This window comes from Equus caballus, chromosome 6 (genome assembly GCF_041296265.1).
Source record: "Equus caballus isolate H_3958 breed thoroughbred chromosome 6, TB-T2T, whole genome shotgun sequence".
NCBI lineage: Eukaryota > Metazoa > Chordata > Mammalia > Perissodactyla > Equidae > Equus > Equus caballus.
Window position 1 is genome coordinate 78,435,700 of NC_091689.1, and position 25,791 is coordinate 78,461,490.

Genomic DNA, 25,791 nt, shown 5'->3' on the forward strand with positions numbered 1-25,791 from the left:
TTCAAGTAGAACAGCCCAGACTGTACAGCCAGACTGCCCAAGTTTAAATCCTGGGTCTGGCCTCACCACTATATGCCTCAGTTTCCTCCTTTGTAAAAGAGTAATGATAATTATACCTACCTTATAATGTTATTGTCGGGATTAAAAAATCTAATTTTAATTGATGGTAATTCAATTTAACTAACTTAATTGTAATTAATTTAAGTATATGTACCTTGTACATAGTAAACATTCAATAAATGTTTGCTATTATTTGTTGAATAAATAAAGGAACATGCACGAATAAAGAGATATGGTAAAGCTTTCTTCACAAAACTTACTTTTTCTCTCAGGTTCTGACATAAACATCACTGCCATATCAAATCTTTTTAGTTCAGAAAGTCTTTGTAAGATTTCAAAGATGAGTGATGGCTTTTCTTTCCTAAAATTCAAATATAAAACAAATGATCAAATAAAAGTAGCTCATTTAATTCTGTTTACTAATAAAATATTTCTAGTTATATACAAATAAGGTCTTCATTTACCTTTTTTCCCTAGATCCTGTCTATATTTTACTGCCCAAATGAAGAAATTTATGAATTCAAGTTAATTCAAGAAATTATAATATTCTTAAATGTGAGGTTTAGCAGAGATGCTATTAATCTGTTATAATACTTGTCACTTACAAACTCTACCTTTCTCTAAAAACACGTTAAAGTCCTTTTCCCCCTACTTAATCACTTCTCTTGTTATTGTTTGTACTTGTTGTATCTTTACAACTTCCACAACAGTAAAATTTACTAGAGAGCTAATTTTATTATATAGAAGGTAATAATATGATATTAAAGAGAATAAATTCCCCAAATCACTAGAAATAGCATAGCACTATAACATGAAAGTATAACTAAAAATATTTAACTTACTCAATGTAAAAGTCATGCAGAATTTTAATGATTTGGTTGAATACATCTGGATCTAGATTTTTCTGAAACAACGTAGGATACAAGGATGGTTCAATTTGCTTGGGAAAAATATAGAGTTAAAAAATTAAATTATGGCAACATTTACATACCACAAGTAATTTACATAAGAACTGCTTAGGTGAATACAGGAAAGAATAACTACTATGCATTAGTACTTAATGAATAATAATGGGGTTACAATGAAATGTAATTATGATAGAAGAATGAAAGAGGAACTGAAAAATAATCACTCTGTTCAAGTCAGAGAAAAATATTACTAACAGAGAGATGTACACAACCTAAGAGAGGATAATTGAGAAAGCTCTTAAGGAGCAATAAAAATAACTAGAGAATTTAAAAATAGAATTACATGAGATAACGTATTTGGAAGTAATTGTATACTGCATAATTGTAAGAGATTACTGTAACTACACTTGAAAAAGACAATGCTAAAATCCATTATTTGGTAAATTTCATATGCTTTGATTCTTTTTCTTGGAGCAAATAAAAGCTCATTTTCAGGAGAATGACTGCCTAAATATTGCAAGCACTCTTGGCAAACACAGAAGGCACTCAACGTATTTTAGCTCCTTTCCCCATGTTGAAGGATGAAGAATTAAGCTTGTTATAATATATGAAATCAGATTAACTTATTTTAGACAACAGAATTTAACACAGAATCTATTTCCAAAAGTTCTTTGGTCGCAAATACTTAAAAAGATCTGGCCAAGTGACATCAGGCAGAGGATAAGAGCATTTTCTACAATCATATTGTACAAAAACCAAATATAGCACAATTATTACACAGTGACAAAAGAAGTTCTTTGACCTCTTACTTACAACAGAACTACCAGCTTCCTCTTTCTTACCTTCAAATACTGATACAACATTTCTGGAGAATTTTTCAGTTGTCTGAAATCAGATTCAAGCTGAAATGAGTTTGCAGGAACTTGAGGAAGAACAGTTGTGGTAAACTGAGCAGGTGTTTTGTCTACTTCGATAGAAATCTTCTCACTGAAAGACTGGCACACATCCTGTTTCAAATTGATCCGAGGTCTGAAATATTTTAGAGGCGTCAGTCAAAAATGAGAAAAGGACCACAAATAGTCAAAGCTTATACAGGGAAACATAAATAAAGATTTTTAAATTTCTGACTTTATTAATATTGTATTTTCTCTTTATATTCTGCAAGTAGTGAGTTCTTTCAGCTGATAATCTGCGTACATTTTTGGAAAGACAGATCCCACCCTTGCAAACGCTCGCGTGCTGGCTCTGTAAGGACTGCTCTCATGTCGGGCTGCGATCAGCCCGGCCACCTTAGGAAGCACACCATTTCCACGCGCTGCGTTACTACACCACACTGACTCAGGCTTTCAGAAACCTCAACCATCACAGCTTCAAGAAAGACACTCCAAGAGGAAAGAAGTGCTTCCTCCTTTAAAAAAAACCTGGGCCATGCCAGTTGGGTACTGGTTAAGCGCACATGCTCCACTTCAGCAGCCCAGGATTCAAAGTTTCAGATCTGAGGTGTGGACCTAGCACAGCTCATCAAGCCACGCTGTGGTGGCATCCCAATAAAATAGAGGAAGACTGGCACATATGTTAGCTCAGTGACAATCTTCCTCAAATAAAAAGAGGAAGATTGACAAAAGATATTAGCTCAGGGCCAATCTTTCTCATACACATACAAAAAAATCTACCTAGTTAATGTTTTCCCATAATCCATACTATCACTTTAAATAGAACTACTACTAAAATTCAAAGTTAAAAAAAAAACTCAGGATTGTTGAGTGGCAACACAAGAATATATAAACAAAGTTTCAGTACCCCCAAATAAACCTAATTAGTCTGCATCTTTTATAGTCTCATCATTAAGGAAACACATGACTATTTTTAAAAATTCCAAACAAAATTTAAAAAGCCCACAAATAATTTCAAATATTAATGGCTAGAATAAGGATAATGCCTATAGTCTACATTTTTTATGAAGCTTCCTTTTAGAAAATTAAAAATTTCTGCTGAATTGAAAAAGTGAAACATAGACACTGAAGTTCTAGAAAACAAAATGTACAAAATCAACTTGTTTAAAATACTTTCTTACCTCTAAATTCCCTACTACAGTAAAGGAATGGTGATCATTCCTTAAGCAAAACCTCTCTTACGGTTAAGTACAAATAAAAAAAGAAAAACTAGAACATGAAGTTAAGCAGTTCAAAAACTTATGGTGATCTGAGTATAAACCACAAGTCTCATCAGTAATATCAACTTTCTAGTGGAATTATTAGCATTCTGGATAAGCATCAAATAAGACTATTTCTACTCACTGTGGGCCTGAAGCATCACTAATTTCTTCTATTTTCAATACTTTTGCTTTTGGAAAATCACTTGTGGGCAAAAGGTCATCTTGGCTCGAATTCTTAGCTGCAGCGCCTGTGGTTGCTATTACACCTGCTAGATTAGTGGGATCACTCTCCAGAGCAGCAGCAACAGTACTGCTTTCCGGTACTTCAACAGTCTCTATCAAATTACCAGTTTCTTCAATAGTAACCTTCTTGAGTGGTTTCTAAAACAATTAAAATCAATTCTTTAAATCAACATATAAAGGTTTCTTATTTTAGGGTCACAAATTAAAAGTTGCAGTGTTCTTATAGCCAATATCCCAGTTATAAGTAAATTCAATTTGATGGCCAGACAGACTTAGGAGTCATACCCTGTCTGAGATAACAAAGAGTAAAAAGATGAACAGCAATGCGGAAAGGTACAGCACAGTCAGCGGAAAGGTGAGAAGTCCAGGAGGGCTGGTGCAAGGGGAGGAGTGCTGGAGACAAAGCCTGAAAGGTTGCTTAAAGACATCTTACAAAGGGACTTCTGTGGCATGTCAAGGAGTCCAAGAGGCAACAAACCCAAGAAAAAATATGACCAAACCAACAACAGTATTGTGGGCTAACAGAAGGCAAACAGAGCAAAGCCAGGCAATAGCCAGCTTTCTGTATGAAACAGACTAAATTAAAACCTAAGTACATTCTCTAAGTGTGTAGCAGCTGGATAAACCAGCCTAGGATTAAAGATCTGCCAAACAATATTCACAAAGTTGGTAAGATTTAACCATAATGGTTTTTAACCTAATAAAATAAATGGCATTCACTGTTTATTTGAATCATTACAAGTGTCAAACATTTTCAATTTCTTCTTAAGTTTAGATATAGTACTCTTATGTTTAATAAAAAACTTTCTTCAATATACTCAAGTGTTCATTCCAACTAACAGTTGAATTTTAAGTCAAAAAGTTGTAAATATGAAAACCTTCAACATATATCTTAAATTCAACATTAAAACCAGATATCTATTAATATAACTAAGATAAAACCTAGCAGTAACAACTGAGTGTTACTGGATGAATGAATAAATAAAAAAGCTATTAGTAAATTTGTTAACAGAATCCTGTTAGCAGCTTTAATTTAAAGGAAAATCATGTTAAACTAAGGTCTTTGTTTTGCTGAGAACTATGATCAGCAACAGTTTTCTATCAAGATACCAAGGATGAACATGTGTTAGTGTTAAAAAATAGACCACCATTTCTGACAGGCAATCATTATTGAATGAAATCAATGCAGTCCCATTTAAAACCAAATCCTTTCACTGACAACAAATTTGTAAACATGATCCTAATTCATGAATTTCCTAATAGATGTCTCTGTTAAGTGTAGACCAGCGGGTACTAAGAGCTAGTGATGGTTGAGGGGAATGGGGAAATGACATGTTGCTTTTTCACAACTGTCAACACAAATTGATTTTTAAGGTGAGGGAGAAAAGAACCCAACAAATTTATAAAAGCTGCTTAGGGTGTACTGGCCATGGGACATTATACAGATATCTGATTTACTATATGGCAATATCTTTATAATTATGGACAGCAAAGTCTGACAAAGGCTTTTTTAAACTCGTGAAGTGAATTAATTTCTGTGAAGTCTTACAAAGATTTAAAAGTTTAAATCACACAAACATTTAATCACCTTTATTGAAAAGAATAGAATAATAACAAGTGAATATAACGTATGAAAATGAATATTATGTGCAAAAGCAACTAGATTTATGCCTGGCACATGAAACACCTGAAACTAGTATTGTTTCAGAAAGTCCAAGTATGAAGTCACAGTAAGAACACTGGAAAAGCATTAAACTAAAGAATCCTCTATCTGCTACTAATCTGAAATATGAACTTAGAAAAACAAACTTTCTTTGCCTCACTTTCCCTTTGTAAAAGGAGAATAAAAATATCTGCTCTGACTTCCTTATAAAATGGATACTTCTCTCAAAGCATCATCCATGCATAACAGTTACACCCAGGGGACAGGGACAGGATCATGATCAGAGGGAGGAACACATGGAGATTTTGGGGGCTGATGCCTTTCAATTTTCTGACCTGGTGGTGGTGTCATGGGTGTGCACTTTATAAATATTCTTAACATCTTAATTTGTCCTGTGTACTTTTCTGTACATATTTTATATTGCATAATTTATATATATAATACTGTGTAAACGTTAGAAATTGCCAGTCACATCATATATATATATTTGCTTTAAATGAATTCAACTTTAAAGGTTCAGCACAAAACAAATTGCTAAACTCATGCCAGCTACTCTTTCTGTTCCAATATTGCAGGAAAACAACTGGCTTTGCTGGACTTAATGAAAAACAGTACGACATACCAAAAACAATGTGCGATGTCTATTTTTAAGGATAATTTTGCCTACACTAGATTTTGGCCTTACATGCTGATTGTAGCTCTAACTCCATACTAGATGGTATTGTAATAGAACTCCGATCTCAAATAAGAATGGTAACAATAGAAATAAAAAATAATTATTACGAATGTAAAACTCCTTGAAATTCCTTTAATATCAGAAAATATGGAGCAATATTTAAATTCGTAGTTTTAAATTAAAATAGTCACTTAAAAAGTTACCCCAGAACTCTAAATAGCTGAATTTTCCCCCATTTTAAACATCAATCATCCTAAGAAATATTTTTTAAAAATTCTAAAAATGGCGCCAGGAAGAGCTTTCAACAATTCTTTCAAGAGTTTATTAATTCAATAGTTTTTTTCCAAGTCTTATTAATATAACACTGATATTTAAATAGCAAGGGAAAAAATCAAAGAACAGAAAAGTGCTTTACTTACAGTTGATCCAAGATGAGGTGGATTATCAATGGGTTTTATCACATTTTGCCTTTGTGTAGAATCAAGAAAGACATCATCCCAGTGTCCTTTATCAATTAATTCCTTGAAAATAAATTTGTAACTATGACTATCAAAATATTTTCAAGTTAACTAGGCAATAAATATGTTTCTATTTCAGAAAATGAGGCCACGTTTTGGTGAAAAGAATACATTACCTTTTTAATTTTGGCAAGTTCAGTTGCTGCTTGCTTATTTCCAGGTTCCAGAAGTAAAACAGTTTCAAAATCTAAAGTGAATTTTTAAAAATACAGTATATTAGTGAAAATATTGGAGGGAGTTCAAGACACGATACATCTAGTTAATGAGCAATGATTATCTCAAGAAGTTTTACTCAGGATGCTAGGAAACAGATGAGCAATAATAAGAACTTGTGTTTACTACGAGTGCTAGTGCTAGTTGCTTTACATGAATTCTCACATAACCCTCACTGTGATCCCACTTTACAGATGATACAACTGAGGCCCAGAGTCATGTAACTGAACAAAGCTCACACTATTAACACACGACAGGGCAACTCACCAAATGTAAGAATCTAAGAGAAGTCTATATAACGGAATATTATTCAAGCTTAAAAAGGAATCAAATTCTGACACATGCTACAACAAGGATGAACCCTGAAGATATTGCATGAAGTAAAATAAGCAAAGACACAAAAGGACAAATATCCTGGAGCTGACCCCGTGGCCAAGTGGTTAAGCTCGCGCACTCTGCTGCAGGCGGCCCAGTGTTTCGTTGGTTCGAATCCTGGGCGCGAACATGGCACTGCTCATCAAACCACGCTGAGGCAGCGTCCCACATGCCACAACTAGAAGGACCCACAATGAAGAATATACAACTATGTACTGGGGGGCTTTGGGGAGAAAAAGGAAAAAAATAAAATCTTTGAAAAAAAAAAAAAAGACAAATATCCTATCATTCTACTCATATGAGGGACCTAGAATAGTACCTCAATTCATAGAGACAGAAAGTAGAGTGGTGGCCACCAGGGGCTGAAGAGAGGAGGGAATGGACAGTTACTGCTAATGAATAGAGTTTTCAGAATGGGATGATGAAAAAGTCCTGGAGTTACGTATATTTTACCACATTAAAAACAAAATGCACGGGCTGCAGCTAAAGCGAGGCTTAAGAAGAAACTGCCAGATTTAAGCACCTATCAGAAAAGCAGAAAGGCTGAAAATCAATTACTTAAGTATTGATGTCAGGAAGTTAGAAAAAGAGCAAATTAAAAAAGAAAACTGAAGGAAGGAAACAGAGCAGAAAGAAATGAAAAAGAAAACAAACACAATAGAACCAAGCTGGTTCTTCAAAAAGACTAATAGGATGAATACTTAAGACAGAGCGTGGAAAAATAAAAGAACAAATAACCAGAATGCAGAATAAAAAGGGCAATCACTACAGATCTCACATTATTCTCTACCTGCAGCTCTTGATTCCCTTCCCTTTCATTCTTGCCTTTTTCCTTCTTACCCATTTTTCATTAATTTTGATTAGCATTTACCCAGATTGTACTGTATGCTATTAAAGGAAAAAGATAATCAGGCTCTCTGTGGAAGCTGCATTCCTTCAAATCTGCAAACCTATTCATGATGTAAACTGTGAAAAAAATGTACTTCTCTAAACTCTGTATCCTTGAACCACGATGGGAAGGCTACACAACTCCCTGCCTCTTTAACTTGGGAGGATCATCAGGATGAGTGATAGTTGTTATAAAAATAGTCGTACCTTGTTTGGCCTCATTTAACTTTCCCAAAAATGTTCTTGCAGTTCCCCTTCTGGCAAAAGCTTTAGAATATGAGCCATCCAAAAAAATAGCTTGTGTGCAGTCTTTTTCAGCCTCTTCATATCTATTAAACATGATAAAAGTACCAAATGGAAAACTAACAGAAAAATTTCATATAAACTGAGTTTCTAACGTAAAAAGCATGCATTTAATTTCAATTATCAACTCCCAAATCTGTGTTTGAGGGAAAAGACTTTTTTTATTTTTCATTCTCACCAAATCGTAGAGTCATCTGGTAAGGAGATGGTACCAGATTAAAGGAAAGTCAAGAGTCTGCTGGAAGGATGGAATTAATGACAGTAAAATATGAGCAGAGCAGACAAAAGAATGCCACTGCTGCAGCCAACCTCCCTTCCAACCCGCAATACGCATTGGTACTACGTTAACGATTATAACTGACATTAATTGTCTAATAAACTTCATTAATATTAATTAATATTATTAATATTTACCCATAGCATACATCATCTACGGAAAACCAACCCACAAAAAAGTTAGGACTGTTATATTTGTGATAGCATATCATCTAATGGTTCATAAATTCTATTCAGCCATGCAACCAGCAATCATTTCAGTCTGACTACTCTACAACGACAAAGAGCTAAGAACTAAAAAAACAACAAAAACTTGAGACTCTCCTATATATTGAAATGATGTTAACAAATTATTATGAACTTATTTGGTGTCGTAATGGTATTGTAGTTACATATGAAATTTTCTTTAGAGATAAAATGTCATAATGAGTGCAATCTGCTTTACAGTAATTCAGCGCAAAAAATGCTGAATTAAATATGACAAAAAAGGTATAGCTTGTTAAAATTAATGACTGGGAACATGGGGTTTATTATACTACTTTCATGAAATGTTTCATAATAAAAATATTTAACAAAAGAATCTTCTGTGATGACACTCTCCCCAAGGCCTAAATGAATGCTACCCACCCTCAAAACAAGACCGCATGTGCACAAAATCAGAATTTCTAATGAAAAATATGAGTTCCCTAATTCTTTTTCATCAAGAGAGAACAAACATGTCTACGTGAACACGTGTGTGTCTATGCCCCTACTGATCTATTTTCTACTTGGCTGATTATATCATTCTCCCATTCAAGATGATTGCATGGCCGCCACACTTTTCAGGATAAAGTCAAGCTCCTGGGCAGAGCACAAAGTCAGGGACTTGCCTGACTCTCCAGCCTCTCTGCCACTATCCCCTGCATAACAACCATACTATGGACCACTTGCCCTTTCCAGAAGGCACCATGAACTTTCCCACTCTTGGGCCTTTGGGCCTGCACTGGGACACTCAGCCTGTTTTTTTCACCTCACTCACTCATAGTACACCTTTAGACTTCAGTTCGGTCCAAACTCCTTCAAGTTGCCTTCCACGAATTCTTCAGTCTGGACTCAGTCTGCCACAGTGTTCTTCCCACCCTATACGTACTCCCATGCATATGGCCCTCATAGCATTATTGCAGTGTATTTTAAATAATTATTGACCTCCCTTTCCGTCTTTCCCTCCAAACATCAACTTTCTTAAAAACTGTATCCTTAATATTTGTACACTTAATACCTGCCACTGTGCCTACCAGAACACCTGACACATTTTAGCTCAATAAATGTTTGCTGAATAAATTAAAAATAAATCAGAATAAGTTAGAAAACTTCCAAAAATGTCAATTCAAAGAAAATTTGGAAGATAATGTTTAGAAGCCAGTTTAAGTGCATATTCAAAAGTATGTTCCATTGCACATCTGAAAAAAATCCAACAATTTTTCTAAAAATCTGAAGTTCCCACAAAGGTAGAAGATGATTATTTTCTGACAATGCGCTCACGTTAAGTCCTTTAAAATTGTTAAGTGTCCCTTGTGCACTCCAAGTATAAATAGGATTTAGAAAAATCCAATCTATAAACACCTTTTAGATGGTGGGAAAAAAAGACACACTAATCAAAAATGGAAATAATAAAGATCATGAATGCAGAAAACAGTATAATCCTTGCCTAACTCCATAGCCCCTGAACCTCTTCTTCTGACTTTGTTAGGTCCACCTGCCCTAGCTCTACTCCATCTAGTGGCAGTCCCATCCCTAATCCGCACTGAGTGAACCCTCTGCCAAATCACGTCTTGCTCTGGTTCCAGTTCTAGCAAGCAAGAGTCTACCTTATTTTTGTGACCAACTCTCAATGTTGTTTCCAAGATCTAATATTTACTACTATTAGATCCCTTTTTTCTTATCCTATCTCTACATCTATGCTCCACTCCCTCTAAGAAGGAGACCCAGATTTGTTATTGACCAAAAGGACCTGAGTGCTGCCCCAAACTTCTGGCCCCATCTCTGATAGCTTACTACCTCTTCGGACCTTCTGAAGCTAAGCATCTACCGACATACACTTCTGAAAATTGCCAGCCACAGACAATCCATTAGTATAACTCAAGGATTTCTTGCTGATCCCCCTGATGCCGACTACTAACATCGACTATCATCTCCAGAAATGATGTTCATTCTCTAGAGACCCTGCTTCACCTAACTAGGCAAATTTATTCCTTCCTACTCCCTACTGTTACCCCACAAGCTAGGAGATAAGACTGAACTACTGGTTCTCACCTTTCACACAACCAATTAATCTCTACAGCTCTAATTTGACAGAATTTGTAGGAACTCAGGCTACAGGCTGGTTACCTAAACTAAGATTTATTCAAGTTTGAAAACTGCTCCTTTTTATGTTCCTCATCTAGTTTGTAATATCTGACAAGTTTCCAAAGAACACTTCTGATACTAAGTGTGAATCTAAAAGATACAGCAGAAAAAGAAACAAATAAGAGTAGCATGGTTCTTTTCATTTAAAAGATACTCTGCCAGCTTGCTGTAACATACTAATCTAATTATCAACGAAAGCAATAAAACTAATACAATAAAATAAAGCTCTCATAAATGTAGACATAATCTCTCACTTATTAGAAGGTAATATTCTTGGCATTAGTCAAACCTAAGAATCCAGGCCTTACAATTTTTAAATCAATATACAATTCTTGAAGAGCAAAAAGCAGAATTTTCAAAAGCTGGCAAGACATGCAATGATCTTTACTCTGACTAATCAAAATAATATATCTCTAGCCGTGTCTATCAGTTTAAATGAGGTTAAATATACAACCAAAATTTACTTCTATGACAGGGGTTCCTAACCTGAGATCCTTTGAGAGGTATGAAAACCTGGATGGGAAAAATATTACATCCTTACTTTCACTAACTTTTAAATGAACTTCAGCTTTTCTTTCAATTATAAATGTAGACAACAAACCACAGTAGTGAAAGCAGTATCTATGAGTTTGTCACCAATAAAAATCAGATATTTTCATATCACATTGTAATTCCTACAAATCTCTCACAATGTTGTTTATGCTCACCACTATTTCAGAATTACAGTAGTAATTTAACCTACTGTTTGCATGCAATCATAGTATCCCTGTCTGGAGATGCTCCTCCAACTACTGGGCAACTCTGCTCCTACTAGTCACTCAGAGCCAAAGAGTGAAGTCACATGTTATCACATTGGTAACGGAATCACCTATATTGCTTTCGGGTATTCTCTATCCACACTCATTAGTTGATCAATACATGGAAGATATGCCACAGATTATCCCAAATTCTAGTGTCCCTATTCAAACCTTCACATTAACATGTCTTAAAAAAGATTTTTAACTTTGCCTTGCCTGTATTTTAAATGTTTCTAATTTTGTAGTGTTAATTAGAAAAAGTACATAAACCACTATATCACAAGTTTTAATACTTTCAGAACTGTATTTCAATAAAATTGGTTTCCTTTGTAATCCTAAAGATATAATTATGCTTTCAAAACTATTATTCCGAGACAGGCTCACCATGCAGCCACGGGGATCACGGCACCAAAAAAGTTTAGAATTCCTATTTATAATATTTATGGTGTTTTTTGTTTAACTCTGTGACTAGTGTATAAAGTATTATTACAAGAGATACAAAAAAGTCTAAGACAGTTTCAGCCATCAGATATTATCCTGCTGATTGTCCACCTTAAACCCCTGAGCACACCTAGAAACAGCTGGTTAATATCATAGGGTCAAGTTTTAGTTTTACATGTGATCAACCAGCCGTTTCAATGACAGCAATTCCTTTTTGTTATATATGTATATATAAAATACTTCAAGATAAGACTTTGCCCAAAGGGTTCTGAGGTTATAAAGAATTTTTAAGTCACTAATTCAGAATAAAAAGCATACAGCAATTAACGAAGTATTAAACTGTGTACTGTCAAACTATTAAAAATGGGAAAACATTAACAAGAGGCTAACATTTACTGAATAGGTACCATGTGCCCGATACTAAGACAGACACACACACACACACACACACACTCTGTCTCTCTCATTTAACTTTAATGCTCAAGGGTAAATACATTAAATTTTCATTTACTGTTTAGCTAATAAGCCAATCTACAGCAAATTTCATTTTCATCCTGAGAAGCAACAAATGTAACTAACACTTACTTCTGAATCTTCAGATAGGCCATTGCCCTGTTAGCAGGAAGAAGGGCATTAGCGCCATCTGCTGCTATCCCTCGAGTATAGCATTCAATTGCTCTTTCATATTTGCCCTCTTTGAAAAATCCATTCCCCTATCATTTTGGAGAGAAGATGGAGAAAAATCAAAAACTATGCAAAATAATTAGTTGAATTCAAACCTTAGGGACACTACAAGGATACACATCAACCTTATATCAGTAAAATCTATTTTAATTCTTAAATATCTAGTCCACGATACATGTTTTAGAATCTGTTCATTTGGGGTCTTTTTTTTTTTTAATAGTGTTATTCTCCATTCAGCACTAAAAATAAAAAAATGTATACTACTATATTACTTTGCAGTATTAACCATTATTCTTCGAATTAAATATTATATAAAGTTTAAATTTAAAAATACATTTTAATAAATATGGGCCCAAATATTATACAAAGTCTTTAAGTTATATTAGAAGCTGTACAAAAGAATTTAACTCAAATAATTTTTGTAAAAGAATAGAGCACCAGAATCGTACAGCTCATTCTTCAGTAACAGTAATATACCTAAACATAGTATAAATTAAACTGTATTGGAATGGGTATACTAGATTTCATTGTAACATTTATTGATAGTCAAAAGTCATATATAGTACAATCAATAATCATTCCATAAGTGTTTATTAGGAATACTCTGTGGGTCCATGAAGGGCTATAAATATATTAAATTAAGTCTCAACTCAGGATTTCTAAATAAATTTTGATCAGAAATAGTCGTGTGGATTAACAAAAAAGATAAATTATAAGTAAGAATGAATTCTAATTTATTTCTATGTTAATTTATAACTATCTTTAGGTAAACATATGTTAAAACACTCAAAAGTAATTTGTTCCCTAAAGTTAAATATGTTTTTTAAAAAATTAAGTCATTGATTACTTAAATTCTGAATTAGTAGGCTCCAGATGTTTTAGTATATTTAATTTCCAATTCCTACTGAAGAAGAATTTTAATATATTATTAAAGAAGACAGAAACTTAACTGATACACAAGAAACTAAGAGTAAACTCTCAGCAAAACATGTATATGTTGGAATCCCTCTGGATTACCCGATCTTTCTCTGAAATGGCCTGCAGCTTATTCCGTTGCTCTTCAGTTTTTCTCTCTCCTTCAGTTGACTTAATCATTATATCAGCTTCCTTTGGACATGAATTTTCTTTGGATGTCAAAGCCTAGGAGATAAACCACTCAGCGAAAATAAAACAAGTAATGCCAGATGCATACATATTTGACTTAAAATATTAAATTACTCAAATATATTAGAATTTCTGCCATATTTCAAATTAATCATTGAAATAGTTTTTACTCTAATTCAAACTCTTTATACTTATTAAAGTAAAAAACAAAAAAAAAAGGATAATAAATTTAATGTGCATCTTATTCCAATTAAAATAAGTAGTATCCACTAAAGGTAGCTGTTCATGTACTTATTCAACAAATGTTTACTGAATTTCTACACAGGCCAAGCACCACTCTAGGAACTATTTTCAAAGATCAAACAGGTAATTAAGACCATATTACCAAACTTCTCAAATTTCACATTCACAGTCATTATCTGACCTAAGACAAAATATAAAAATATACAATACAGTTCACAATTATAATCAGTAAGTAATGGCAATATTTAAAAGCAGATTTTCTCTAACCATTGTCACTTTTTCCTCAAAGTTTCAATGGGTGGCAAAATATAACTGATTCAACAGGAAAATGAAAGGAATACGTAACTGTTCAGTAGCACATGACAGCAAATTTTATATCTAAGTAATAACTATTTTCTTAGTGTTAAAACATTAGTACTGTTTTTGCTAAGATATAAAGTTGGAGGAACTTAAAAATTACAACATCAAAGAAATAAACAAAAGTTTAGTGCGTAAATCAAAGCACAAGCCAAGAAAGAAAAATCAGTGGGATAAAGAAAAAACAATTCAGTCAACCAGGAAAAAGTAAGGCAGCAGTAGTTACAAAGATCGTAGACAACTTTTTAAGATGATGATTAATTAAGGATCTTTAAACACCATTATATTATCTTTAGCTCGCAAATTTGTTGAGTAAAACTGTATAGTACAAAGAATTAGAAAAATGTCTATAGTAAGTAATCTATAGTACAAAGTCTATGCAAAAAGCTTTATTTCATCAAATAAATGCACTGAATTTAAATAACTACAATTTACCTGATTAATTTTCCTGAGTTCATTTGTTGCTTCAAAGTTATTTGGTTCCAGTTCTAATACTTTTTCATAATCTGAGTAAAAGAGAAGATAAAGAATTTTTGAAAAATATATGATATTAAAAATCTGTATAAAACAACAATCATCCAATACATGTGACTAATAAGCAACTGTCCTATAGCAAAATTAAGAGGAACCAGGAAATACTACCATAAGGCTACTCAACTTTCTCCACTCTCCCCCAGGACAGACAAAATCCTGACAGACTCCTGTGGCAAACCACCTTCTTCCAGCAGCCACAGAAAGGACACTTGGTATCATAAGTTGTACATCATAAAACCAAGAAGCAGCAGAGTCCTATCAGATACCAGCTTTATTCAGATTTTGTGATTTATATTACACAAAGCTATTTTATGGAATAATAAAAGGCTTAGAAGTTATAAATAAATAAAATGTGTTAAAAGCTTTACATGTATTACCTTTAGCCTCACAACAGCCAACAAGATGTCTTAATTCCTATTTTATAGATGAGAAACTGAAAGTGAGAGAAGATACATAACCTTCCCCTGGTCACAGAGTTAATACACGGTGCAGTGAGATCTGAACCAAAGTCAGATCGGTGGCAAATAATGCATTCTTTCCCAAGATATCAAGATACCTTTAAATTACAAAAATGAGCTTTATTCAAATATAGAAAGCTCTCTGAAGTAGTAACTGTGATTACCTAGTATTTTTTGTACAGGTTCTGTTAAACTATTGAAGAGTTTTTTAGATAATGATGACCTGGAAAATACTAATACCTTTTTTGGCATCCTCTAATTTCTGCAACGCAAATCGAGCAGCACCTCGTCTTGCATAAGCCTTTGTATAACTTCTATTCAAGGCAATTGCTAAGTTACAATCAGACTCAGCAACAGCAAATCTGTAATTTAAAAAAGTTAAAGTGAAGTTAATAAAAATCATTCATTAAACCAAAACTTCAAAATTTGTTTCTGAAATCCCTGAAAGGGGGATTTACTTCCCAAATGAAGGTACGTTTCCCACCTCCTTTTATTTAGTTAAACCTACTGAAGGAGGGGCCAGCCCAGTGGCACAGCAGTTAAGTGTGCAGATTCCACTTCAGTGGCCTGGGGTTCATTGGTTTGGATCCCAGGTGCGGACATGGCACTGCTTGGCAAGCCATGCTGTGGTAGGCATCCCACATACAAAGTAGAGGAAGATGGACACGGATCTTAGCTCAGGACCAGTCTTCCTCAGCAAAAAGAGGAGGATTGACAGCAGTTAGCTCAGGGCTAATCTTCCTATAAAAAAAATAAAAAAAAAAAAAACCTACTGAAGGCAATCAGTCCTGATAGTGAGATGTCAGAGGCACTCCCTTTAAAGCAAGGAACAAGAGTGCCCACTCTCACTGCTTTTTGTCAGTATTGTAGTAGAGGTCCTGGCCAATGCAGTTCCACAAGAAGGAAATACAGTTAAAAAGACTGGAAAGGAATGAATAAAAACTTCTCAGATGACATGATGGTCTACCTAGAAAACTCAAAACAATCTAGACATTGTTAGAAATAATGCAAGTTTAGCAAGGTAGTTGCTTTACTAGAGATCAAAAAACAAACAAATCTAGTAAAAGATACATAAGACCCACATGGAAGACTGTCTTCAAAGACATTAAGGAAGACGTAAGTGGAGATATTTCATATTCATCTATAATAAGGCACGCAAACATAACATTATTCTCTCCAAAGTAATTTATAATCCAATGAAACTGTAATCAAAATCCCAAGAGAATTTTTCAAGGAATGTGACAAGATGATTCTACAATGTATATTGATAAGCAAAATCCAAGAATACCCAAGAGATTCCTAATAATAATAATGAGACCATGTCTTACACCAAATATCCAGACTTACTATAAATAGAGTGCTACAGTAATCAAATATAGTGTGGGGAATTGGTATAGGGGTAGGCAACAGACCAATGTAAAGAAAAGAGTGATAAGAAAAAGATCCACACAAATTTGACATATGACAATGGTGGAATTGCAGATCCATGGGGAAAGCACAGGTCTTCAATAAATAGGGCTAGAACAACTGGGATATTCACATGGGAAGAGATGAAACTGGAATCCTACCTGCAGTATATATAAGAAGACTTAAATGTGAAAAGTAAAACCAAAACTCTTAGAAGAAAATATAAGAGACTATTATGAGCTCAGGGAAGGAAACTATGGTTTTAAAGTCATATTTTTGTGCTAAACTTTTTAAAAATCAATAAATTGAAACACATTAAAATTAAGAATTTCTGTTCATTAAGACTCCATAAGTAAAGAAAAGAAGATAAGCTACAAATTGGGAGAAGATAACTATTAGAAATAAACACTAAAGCATTAGTACCCAGAATAAAGAGCTCTTAAAAATCAACAGAAAAACAGCCTAACAGAAACATGGCCAAAAGCAAAACAGGCATTTCACAGGAAAAAAATACAAGTGGTGAATAAACAAATAATACGACGCTCCACCTCACTAGAAATTGGGGAGACGCAAAATTAAGACCACAATGAATTACCACTTTACACCAGCTAGACTGAACACAATTGAGAAGCCCAAGTACACCAGTGTTGGTAAAGACACAGAAGAGGCATTCTTATACACTGCTAATGGGAATGTAAACTTGTACAACCACCTTTGTAACAGCCAGGCATCACCACGGAAAGCTGAACATGGACACACCCTATGATCCAGCACCAGGAAAGCACAGAAATGTTCACGGTATCAGGGTTTCAAATAAGGAAGGAGGGTAGGAGGTAGAAAAAGGGAGAGGGAAAGGGAGAAGGAAAGGAAAGAGGAAAAAAGGAACCAACCAACAATCTAGCAACAGAAGAATGGAGACATCACGGTATATTCCTAGAAAGGAATTCTACGTAACAGTGTAAAGGAGAGATCTACAGCTATATGCAAAACATGAAGGAATCTAAGAAATATAATATTCAGAAAAATAAGCAAGCCACAGAAGACTACATTCAGTATGGCATACCTTTAAAGCTCAAAGTTATACAAAGTTATACAATATATTATTTAGGGACACATACATCTATAATGAACTTTTTTAAAAATCAAAATAAACATAATTCAAGAGAGTGGTTAACTAGGAGTGAGGCAAGGATTGGGATATGGGAAGAAATATTGAGGTAAGCTTCAAAAATAGTAACGTTCTAGCTCTTAAGTTGGGTGGTGGGTTTACACCCATTTATTTAAAATTACTATTCATAATTTAAATATATTGTAGATATCAAATATTATAAAATCTAAATGTTCTCCGAATTTGCCAGGATATTAATATCATAAGTTTTAAAGACCCAAAAATATGCTATTTAAATAGTAAAAACTCAGATACCAATATAATTTGTATTTCCAAATAATAATTAAAACAGTTAAGAATGTCTTCCTTGATGGTATTTGTCTTTTTAAAACTTCTTATGATAGGCCAGCTCCCTGCTTATGATAAGACCATAACACATTACATCCTTCAACATTAACTATGTATTTATACGGTCAGTATGACTTAAAGATAAACAAACATTGGAACATATTTTAAGTTTACCATAATTAAAACTCTCTACATTAAATAGTGGAAAAAGAGTTTTTCAAAGTAATGGAGGGAAATTAATTTCTAAAAGTTTTTACCCAGGTAACTCTTTTTTTCTCTTGCGAATTAGGTTAAGAACATCATTACTCAATTTTTAGAGGAGGCACACCTCCATAAAGTGAGCCAGAAAAGCATAGTTTGAGCATGTGAATTTTAAAATGGCTTAAATAAAATAACTCAATAAAAGGGAGTGAGCTCTAAGAATTTACAGTTGAAAAGACATATAATACATTTTTAATCTTTCCCACACACTTTATCATGTAAGATTTTTTTAAAAATCAGTCTCCGTACACACATGAAATAGTCACACACTCCATATACAGTACACATAAATATGCACACAATCGAAATCCCTCACTTTTTCATTCTAAAGTATGCTGACGCTCTGTTTGTTGGCAAGACAGGATTATAGGGATCAGCATCCATGCCTTTGGTGTAGCATTCAATTGCTTCATCATATTTTCCTTGTTTGAAGTACTTATTGCCCTGAAAAAGCACATGAGTCAGATATATACCAGCAGAGAATTCCACAGCCATTTTCTCTCAATATTACACATCTCGTTCTAACTCATTAGCTGGGTAATCAAGACTACCAGGAAAGAAAAGAGAAGTAAGAAAAATGGTCTTTCAACAAGAACTAAAATTTACTAGATAGTCATTGTATGGGCAAAATCCGAGAGCAAAATCCCTGGCAGAAAACTGAATAAAATACCTAGCATTGTATACTTTTTATTGATAGTAGTATCTCACAGAAATGTAACAAAAGACAGAGGTCAAGATGAAGTTTAATCTGAAATGAATTCCAGCTTTTTGAAAAGCAATATAGTATTATAATAATAAGGCATCCCTCAGGGAGATGCTGAATGTTTCAAAAAGTAACTAAAGATCGCCTGTGATACAAAGGAGTGGAATACTATATTCATCTCAAGAATCACACGCTGCTTTTAAGCTATTTCAAACTACTACTAAAAACCCTGGAACAACTCTCTGTAAGGCCCAAGCACTTTACATATAACAATTCATTTAATATTCACAACAACCCACTGAGGTCTCATAAGAATAGTAATCTTATTTTACAGCTGAGAAAACTGAGGTATAGGCAATTTAAAGAACTTATCAGAGGATCTGAACCCAGGCAAATCTGGTTCCAGAGCACATACCCCTAACCACTATACAATACTGCCTCCTGACAGGGATATCGCCAATAACTAAAGTTGGAACACCTTCTAAACTATGTTGAAGAAATCTTGGGATCCACATGACTTTTTACATATCCTGCTTATCTGAAGGAAGCTAAAGCTGAACTAAAGAGTACCTTTTCTTTTAAAGCCAGAGCCTTTTGTGAATCTACATGAATCCCATCTTCTTCCGACTCTGATTCTTGAGACACAGAATCATGAGTACTCTCTTCTTTGTCAAGTTCATCAAGGATACTGTCCTGAAATCATAAGCAGGAGAGCAGTGCTCATAATTACATGACCATTAAGAAGGGAAAAAAGTACACTCAACAGAACTTCAATTGTTACGATCTAAGGACCTAAAGGCTTAAAAAAGCAACCCAAATAAACTCTCATTATTAAGATTATATCCAGAGAAAAAGGTGTCCCTGTTTAGAAAACCAAGATCCAAACCACTTAAAGAGTCTAGCTTTGAATTCCTAAAGTAAGCTTAGTCAAGAGTCTACAAATCACCCCCACAGAGCCAACTATTAGCAAAGGTACTATGTCTTGACACAAGAGAAGTTTGCAAATAACCCAAACTAATGTAATTAGCAACCAATAGCAGAGAAAGGGTTTTTTCTAAAAACCTTTTTCCCTTCTTATTTTAACACACAAAATAACTGCTTGTAGAGCACAATTAACTCCTGACCCTCACAAGACCTGAGGCACATGTAATTACCCACGTCTTTCACTTGAGGGAACTGAAACACAATAGTTAACTTACTCAAGGTCACTCAGCTAGTAAGTGGCCGAGTCAGGATTTGAACCCAGGCAGTCTGGGTTCTTCTCCAGAGAGCTCTCAATTACTACGTCATACTTTCTCTCCAGGTATTCAAAACATAGCTGCCTCTACCAAAGAAAATACACAACATGCTAGTCATGTAATTCCCAATCTAGTGACTCACAAATTTCTTTCACAGTAAATAATCTCATGGACCCCATCAAGATTCTTTAAAATGACAGTTTTTTTATCATATATGATAAAAGAATGATTTTTATTAAGATATTTTAAGCAAGTAAGCATTAAAGAGGTCATTAAAGCTCATTTAAACAAAAATTTAATTTAGCTATATGTTTTAAAGATTTTATTTTTCCTTTTTCTCCCCAAAGCTCCCCGGTACATAGTTCTGTATTTTTAGTTGTGGGTCCTTCTATTTCCGGCATGTGGGATGCTGCCTCAGCGTGGCTTGATGAGCAGTGCTATGTCTGCGCCCAGGATCCAAACCGGCGAAACCATGGACCGCTGAAGCGGAGCGCACGAACTTAACCACTCAGCCATGGGCCGGCCCCTAATTTAGCTATATCTTTTAACATGAAAATTTTAGAAACACCATGAGCCTACCAATATTAAAGCCAAGATTGTCCAACCTGCTATGCTGACACGTGTAGAAAACTAACAGCAGCAGGACACTAAAACAGCTGCTCAGATCCGAACTAGAACAGAATGGTAAATAAACACGTGTATCTTGTACAGACACACTAAAATAACAATATCAAGCAAAACAGCACAATCATGCTGGCAATGGCCACACAAGCAGGAGCTCTACCACTATCTGTTGAATGCGTAAACGACTGTGTAGAAGGTACCTCTAAAGAAATCATATGACATGATTCCTTCCCTTCAAGAAAGGGCGTTATAAGAAGATATCAACTTATAAAAGGAAAAGGCTATATAATAAGGGGTAAAATCACAAAAAAATGAAAGCACATTATACAATGCTCACCAGAGGGTATCATTTCCAATGACAATAAATTCAAGACCTAAATCATACATCTCTTACATTGGGAAAAGACTGAAGCAGATGGCAAACTACTTTAATAAGAATGCCAGCTCTCTCTAGAGTTTATTAGCCTTGGCTTCATTAAGAAAAATACAACTAATAGGGAAAACTGTTCTGCGGTATCTTCTAAAGCCAAATGTATATATAAACTATGACTCACAAATCCCCTCTCGGGTGCTTATACCCATCAAAAGACATGTACGAGAACATTCACAGGGGCCGCCTGGTGGCACAGCGGTTAAGTGTGCACATTCTGCTTCTCGGTGGCCCAAGGTTCGCCAGTTCGGATCCCGGGTGCGGACATGGCACCGATTGGCACGTCATGCTGTGGTAGGTGTCCCACATATAAAGCAGAGGAAGATGGGCACGGATGTTAGCTCAGGGCCAGGATTCCTCAGCAAAAAGAGGAGGATTGGCAGTAGTTAGCTCAGGGCTAATCTTCCTCAAAAAAAAATAAATTAATAAAGATTAAAAGTACATTAAAAAAAAAAAAGAACATTCACAGCAGGTTTACTCATAATAGCCCAAAACTGGAAACAACCTAAATGTATGTCAACAGGAGACTGCATCACAAACGGTGATATACTCACACAATGGAATTCTCATCTGCAATAAAAAAGAACAAACTACTGCTACTGACAATGTGGATCTAAGACAACGTTAGCAAAAGAGGCCAAACACAACAGAGTGCATACTGTATGATGCATTTAGGTGAAATCCCAAAACTGGCAAGGCTGACGTACAGTATCAGAGATCACAAAGGTGGCTACCTTTGGAAGGTTATCAACTGAAAAGGGAGGCTTCTGGGATGCTGGAAATGTTCTGTATCTTGATCTGGATGGTAGTTTCTCAGGTATATACGTAAGTAAAAATTCAGAAAGCTGTACACTTAAGATTATTGGACTTTATTGTATCTATATTATGCCTCAATAAAAACGTTAAACAGAAAAGTGCAAAGAAAATAATAGACATAAAAATCAGAATTGTGGTTACTTCTAGGGGTAGAGAGAGAAAAGAAGACGGGAGAGGGAAGGAGCACACTGGTAGCTTCATTGGAATTGGAAAAATTCTCTAAGTTAGATGGTGTGGGTTCTTGTATTCATTTTATTATCATGCTTTAGAACATACATCTCCACATATCCTTTTGCATAAATGAAATATTACATAATAAGCACTTTAAAAAGACTAAAAGGGAATGTATGTTCCAAATCAATCTAACCAAATCAACCCTTATGGTGGGTCAGGGTCTAGAATAAGGCTGGTTAATAGGTTCCCTTTCACAGGCTGACTTGACAGTGGCTGCTTGGAGCACTGGGTAGAGGGTTCTGGGGCAGAATACTGGTGGTAATTAATTCTCCAGTTATGCTGTGTGCCACATGTGAGAGACGGGAGCCACACGCCACACATTTGCTATACCTGGTCTAGAAGAGTGAATCCACCTTCCTGGGATCAACACAAGCCGACTTTTATTGTCACACATCCCCAGGTCTAAGACCAGACACAAAGGCAATCTCTTTTAGCAGTATTCGATAGGTCCGTTAGTCTATTAAAAAAAGTACTGGCAGAGTCAATCTTCTGGGAGTACCACCATCTTATAAGTCTGGCTGTTTAGAGGTTAGACATGGCAGGGAGGAGGGTGGTGGGTAGAAGGGAGTGATGCAGTATGTCTGTATCTTAATTGCAATGACGGCTACCCTAATCTATACATGTGATAAAATGGTAGAGAACTGTACACACATTGTACCAAAGTCAGTTTCCTGGTTTTGATACTGTACTATAGCTAAGTAAGATGTAACCAATAGGGTGAAGAGTACACGGGACCTCTACATACTACTTCTGTAAAAAGAGAAGTAAGAAAGAAAAAATAGAAAAAAAGAAAAGAATCCTGGCTGTTTTAGTCACTATTCACTGAAAGAGGACTGCAGAAGAAAAGATAACCTAGTTAATTGAAGAGCTATGTAATTAGATTTTTTATCTACATAAAACAGTCTATAAGAGAAAGACAGAGATCATAAGAACTCTACATTATTTTCCATTTAATCCATGACTCTTAGCTAACTCCAAGAAAATTTCACTCAAACACTAAGAAGCACATAATGAGACTAACTTACCACATCAAGTTTTGCCCATGCCTCATAATCATAAGATTTTATCCTGTTTTTTGTGTTTTCGTCTTTGGTTTTTTTAGAAGTCTCTTTAGCTTTGCCTTTCTTCTTTTTCCTAAAATTCCCATTTCGAATAGGAGGTAAATTCTAGGGAGAAAAAAAAAACAAAGTTTTGAGCACTGCTCTCTTACTTTTTTTGTATAACTAGCAATGTTTAAAATTCTCACCACATATTTTCCAGTAAGTAATTCTTAAATTTTCAAGTGCTTAAGATACCAATTTACCATCTTCACTTCTAATGATGATTTACACTTGAAAAGTTTAATTCATCCTCTGACGAATGTTGAACATTATTCAGTCACAAGAAAAGTATTACCTAGAAATTTTAATTACACATTTAATTTGCAATCCTAAATTCAAACTTCAAAAACTTCCTTATCTTCAGCCTTAGCACAAAGAATTAGCAGTAGTACAAGGGCAAACTGAACTGCCTCCCTATCATTACACACAGGATGAAAAAGCTATCCACATTTAAGTGCACTGTCTTAAGAAAAACGTTTGGTTGAACCTAGGTACTATCTACACTTTTACGGCAACGCTGTATCTTAAGATATCATTAAACATATAATTATATATGATATATAATAAATGTACACACCTACATATTTTATGATGCTATTCATTTACTTTTAAGAATTATCACATGGTCTTCCTTTCAGTAACTATTCACTAAGCCTTAAAATGTCTTAATATAGTTAATACAATTATTACAAACTTTAAAAGGCAGGAAGCACATCACTTCAATTTCAGTATTTTCACAAAACATTTTAAAAGGCTGTGCTTTCTTTTAAAATAAATAGTTTTGCTGGATGGTAAAGTAGGAATTTTATTAAGAAATTTACCTCTTCAGGAACACCACTCTGTCTTCTTAGTTCCATATCCTTTTGTTTAATATCCTTTTCCCAGTTTTCTAAATCTCTCATGAAGTCTTGTAATTCTTCTGCATTTTGTTTTACTTGTAGTTGTAACTCAATTGCTTTATTTGTTGAAGTCATTATGCCCTGCAGAGTGCCAACCAACCAACCTCTGAGAAGAATTAAATAGAATTATTTGGTTTATTTTTTTGAAATCTAGCTAACAATTTTTTTACCACTTTATAAATGGCCAAGTTACATGGATAGAAGAGAGCCTAAAGTGATGCTGAAGATATCTGTATATTATTTTTAAAATGAACTGTTTGCTGAATAAACAAATGAAAAATAGACAAGTTCGGGCAGCCCTGCAATGCAATATGCAGGAAAGGCAATGGGGAGGACATCACAGAAATTAACAAGCAGCCCATGGCAGCATATTAGCTGCTGATCTCTAGAGTTTCTAAGTATATCCTAATTACCTCCTTTACTTCTTTTTCTTTCAAGACTTATTGGACTTCTGCTATGTGATATACCCTGTTATCAAGATTTAGGTATGCAAAAACAAGTAAGAGAAGGTCCTTATGTAGTGGCTAAGTTCTGAGTAACAAAATACTATCCTATGCAGTGTTTCTCAACCTTGAGACTATTGATATTTTGGGCCAGGTAATTCTTTGTTGTATGGGGTCTGTCCTGTGCATTGTAGGATGGTTGGCAACATCCCTGGCCTCTACCAATCAGGCACCAGTATTAGTCCCTCCCCTCTGGACTGTGACAATAAAAATGTCTCCAAACATTGCCAACTGTCCCCTGGGAGACAAAACAACACCTGGCTGAGAACCACCATGCTAGAGGTACATACACATGCTATGGTCAGGTGGTATGGACTGACCACAAAGGACAGGCACAGACAGACAGCACGGTGATGGGTTCACAGGAAGAGTCCCAGAGGTGCCAAAACTCTAACCTACTTTCAAAAGGGGCCAGGAAAGTGATGAACATGGAGGAGAGGGCAGCAGAGTGAGGGACTATGAGGGAGAATGATAGAAGAGAAGGCTAAAAGGTGGACATGGGACAGATCTTGAAATGCCAGGCCATGAGGACCTACAGTCTGAAGGCTATGTGTTAAGTATTAAGGTGGTAAAATAAAAGGGGCTTGATGACTGGCTGGACTGAGGAGCTGGGGAGCAGAGAAGGACTCAAACAGTGTCTCAGAGCTCTGGCTTGGGACCCTGGTAAGATTAGTGTTGCCAGGAATCACAATTTAAAAAGGAAAAGAGATTTCAAGACTGAAGGGGAAATGGAAAGACAGATTATTTCAGTTTGGAATATGTTGAATTTGAGTGCTTATGTGACATCAGGAGGAGATACCCAACCATAGATGGCTAGAGATACAAATTTGGGTGTCACT

At 34.9% G+C, this 25,791-nt stretch overlaps 1 protein-coding gene across 4 annotated transcripts in view; it reads right to left on the bottom strand.

Moving 5' to 3' along the window:
- Window positions 1–25,791, bottom strand: part of RPAP3 (RNA polymerase II associated protein 3) — a 30,138-nt gene that overhangs the window by 2,978 nt on the left and 1,369 nt on the right. Inside the window, exons 2-16 of one of the 4 annotated variants that reach the window (XM_005611107.4) lie at window positions 24,372–24,555; window positions 23,476–23,616; window positions 19,679–19,801; window positions 18,722–18,849; window positions 15,522–15,643; window positions 14,725–14,795; window positions 13,603–13,725; window positions 12,487–12,614; window positions 7,907–8,028; window positions 6,340–6,410; window positions 6,125–6,226; window positions 3,266–3,504; window positions 1,811–1,997; window positions 903–964; window positions 321–421 (exon numbers count right to left, since the gene is read on the bottom strand). In XM_005611107.4, coding sequence (XP_005611164.3) covers window positions 321–421; window positions 903–964; window positions 1,811–1,997; window positions 3,266–3,504; window positions 6,125–6,226; window positions 6,340–6,410; window positions 7,907–8,028; window positions 12,487–12,614; window positions 13,603–13,725; window positions 14,725–14,795; window positions 15,522–15,643; window positions 18,722–18,849; window positions 19,679–19,801; window positions 23,476–23,616; window positions 24,372–24,524 — 1,873 coding nt within the window. In that variant the 5' untranslated portion in view covers window positions 24,525–24,555. Of the gene's footprint in view, window positions 1–320; window positions 422–902; window positions 1,001–1,810; window positions 1,998–3,265; window positions 3,505–6,124; window positions 6,227–6,339; window positions 6,411–7,906; window positions 8,029–12,486; window positions 12,615–13,602; window positions 13,726–14,724; window positions 14,796–15,521; window positions 15,644–18,721; window positions 18,850–19,678; window positions 19,802–23,475; window positions 23,617–24,371; window positions 24,556–25,791 lie in introns of all 4 variants that reach the window. The other 3 variants (XM_005611105.4, XM_070270177.1, XM_005611106.4) reach the window with 3 other exon arrangements.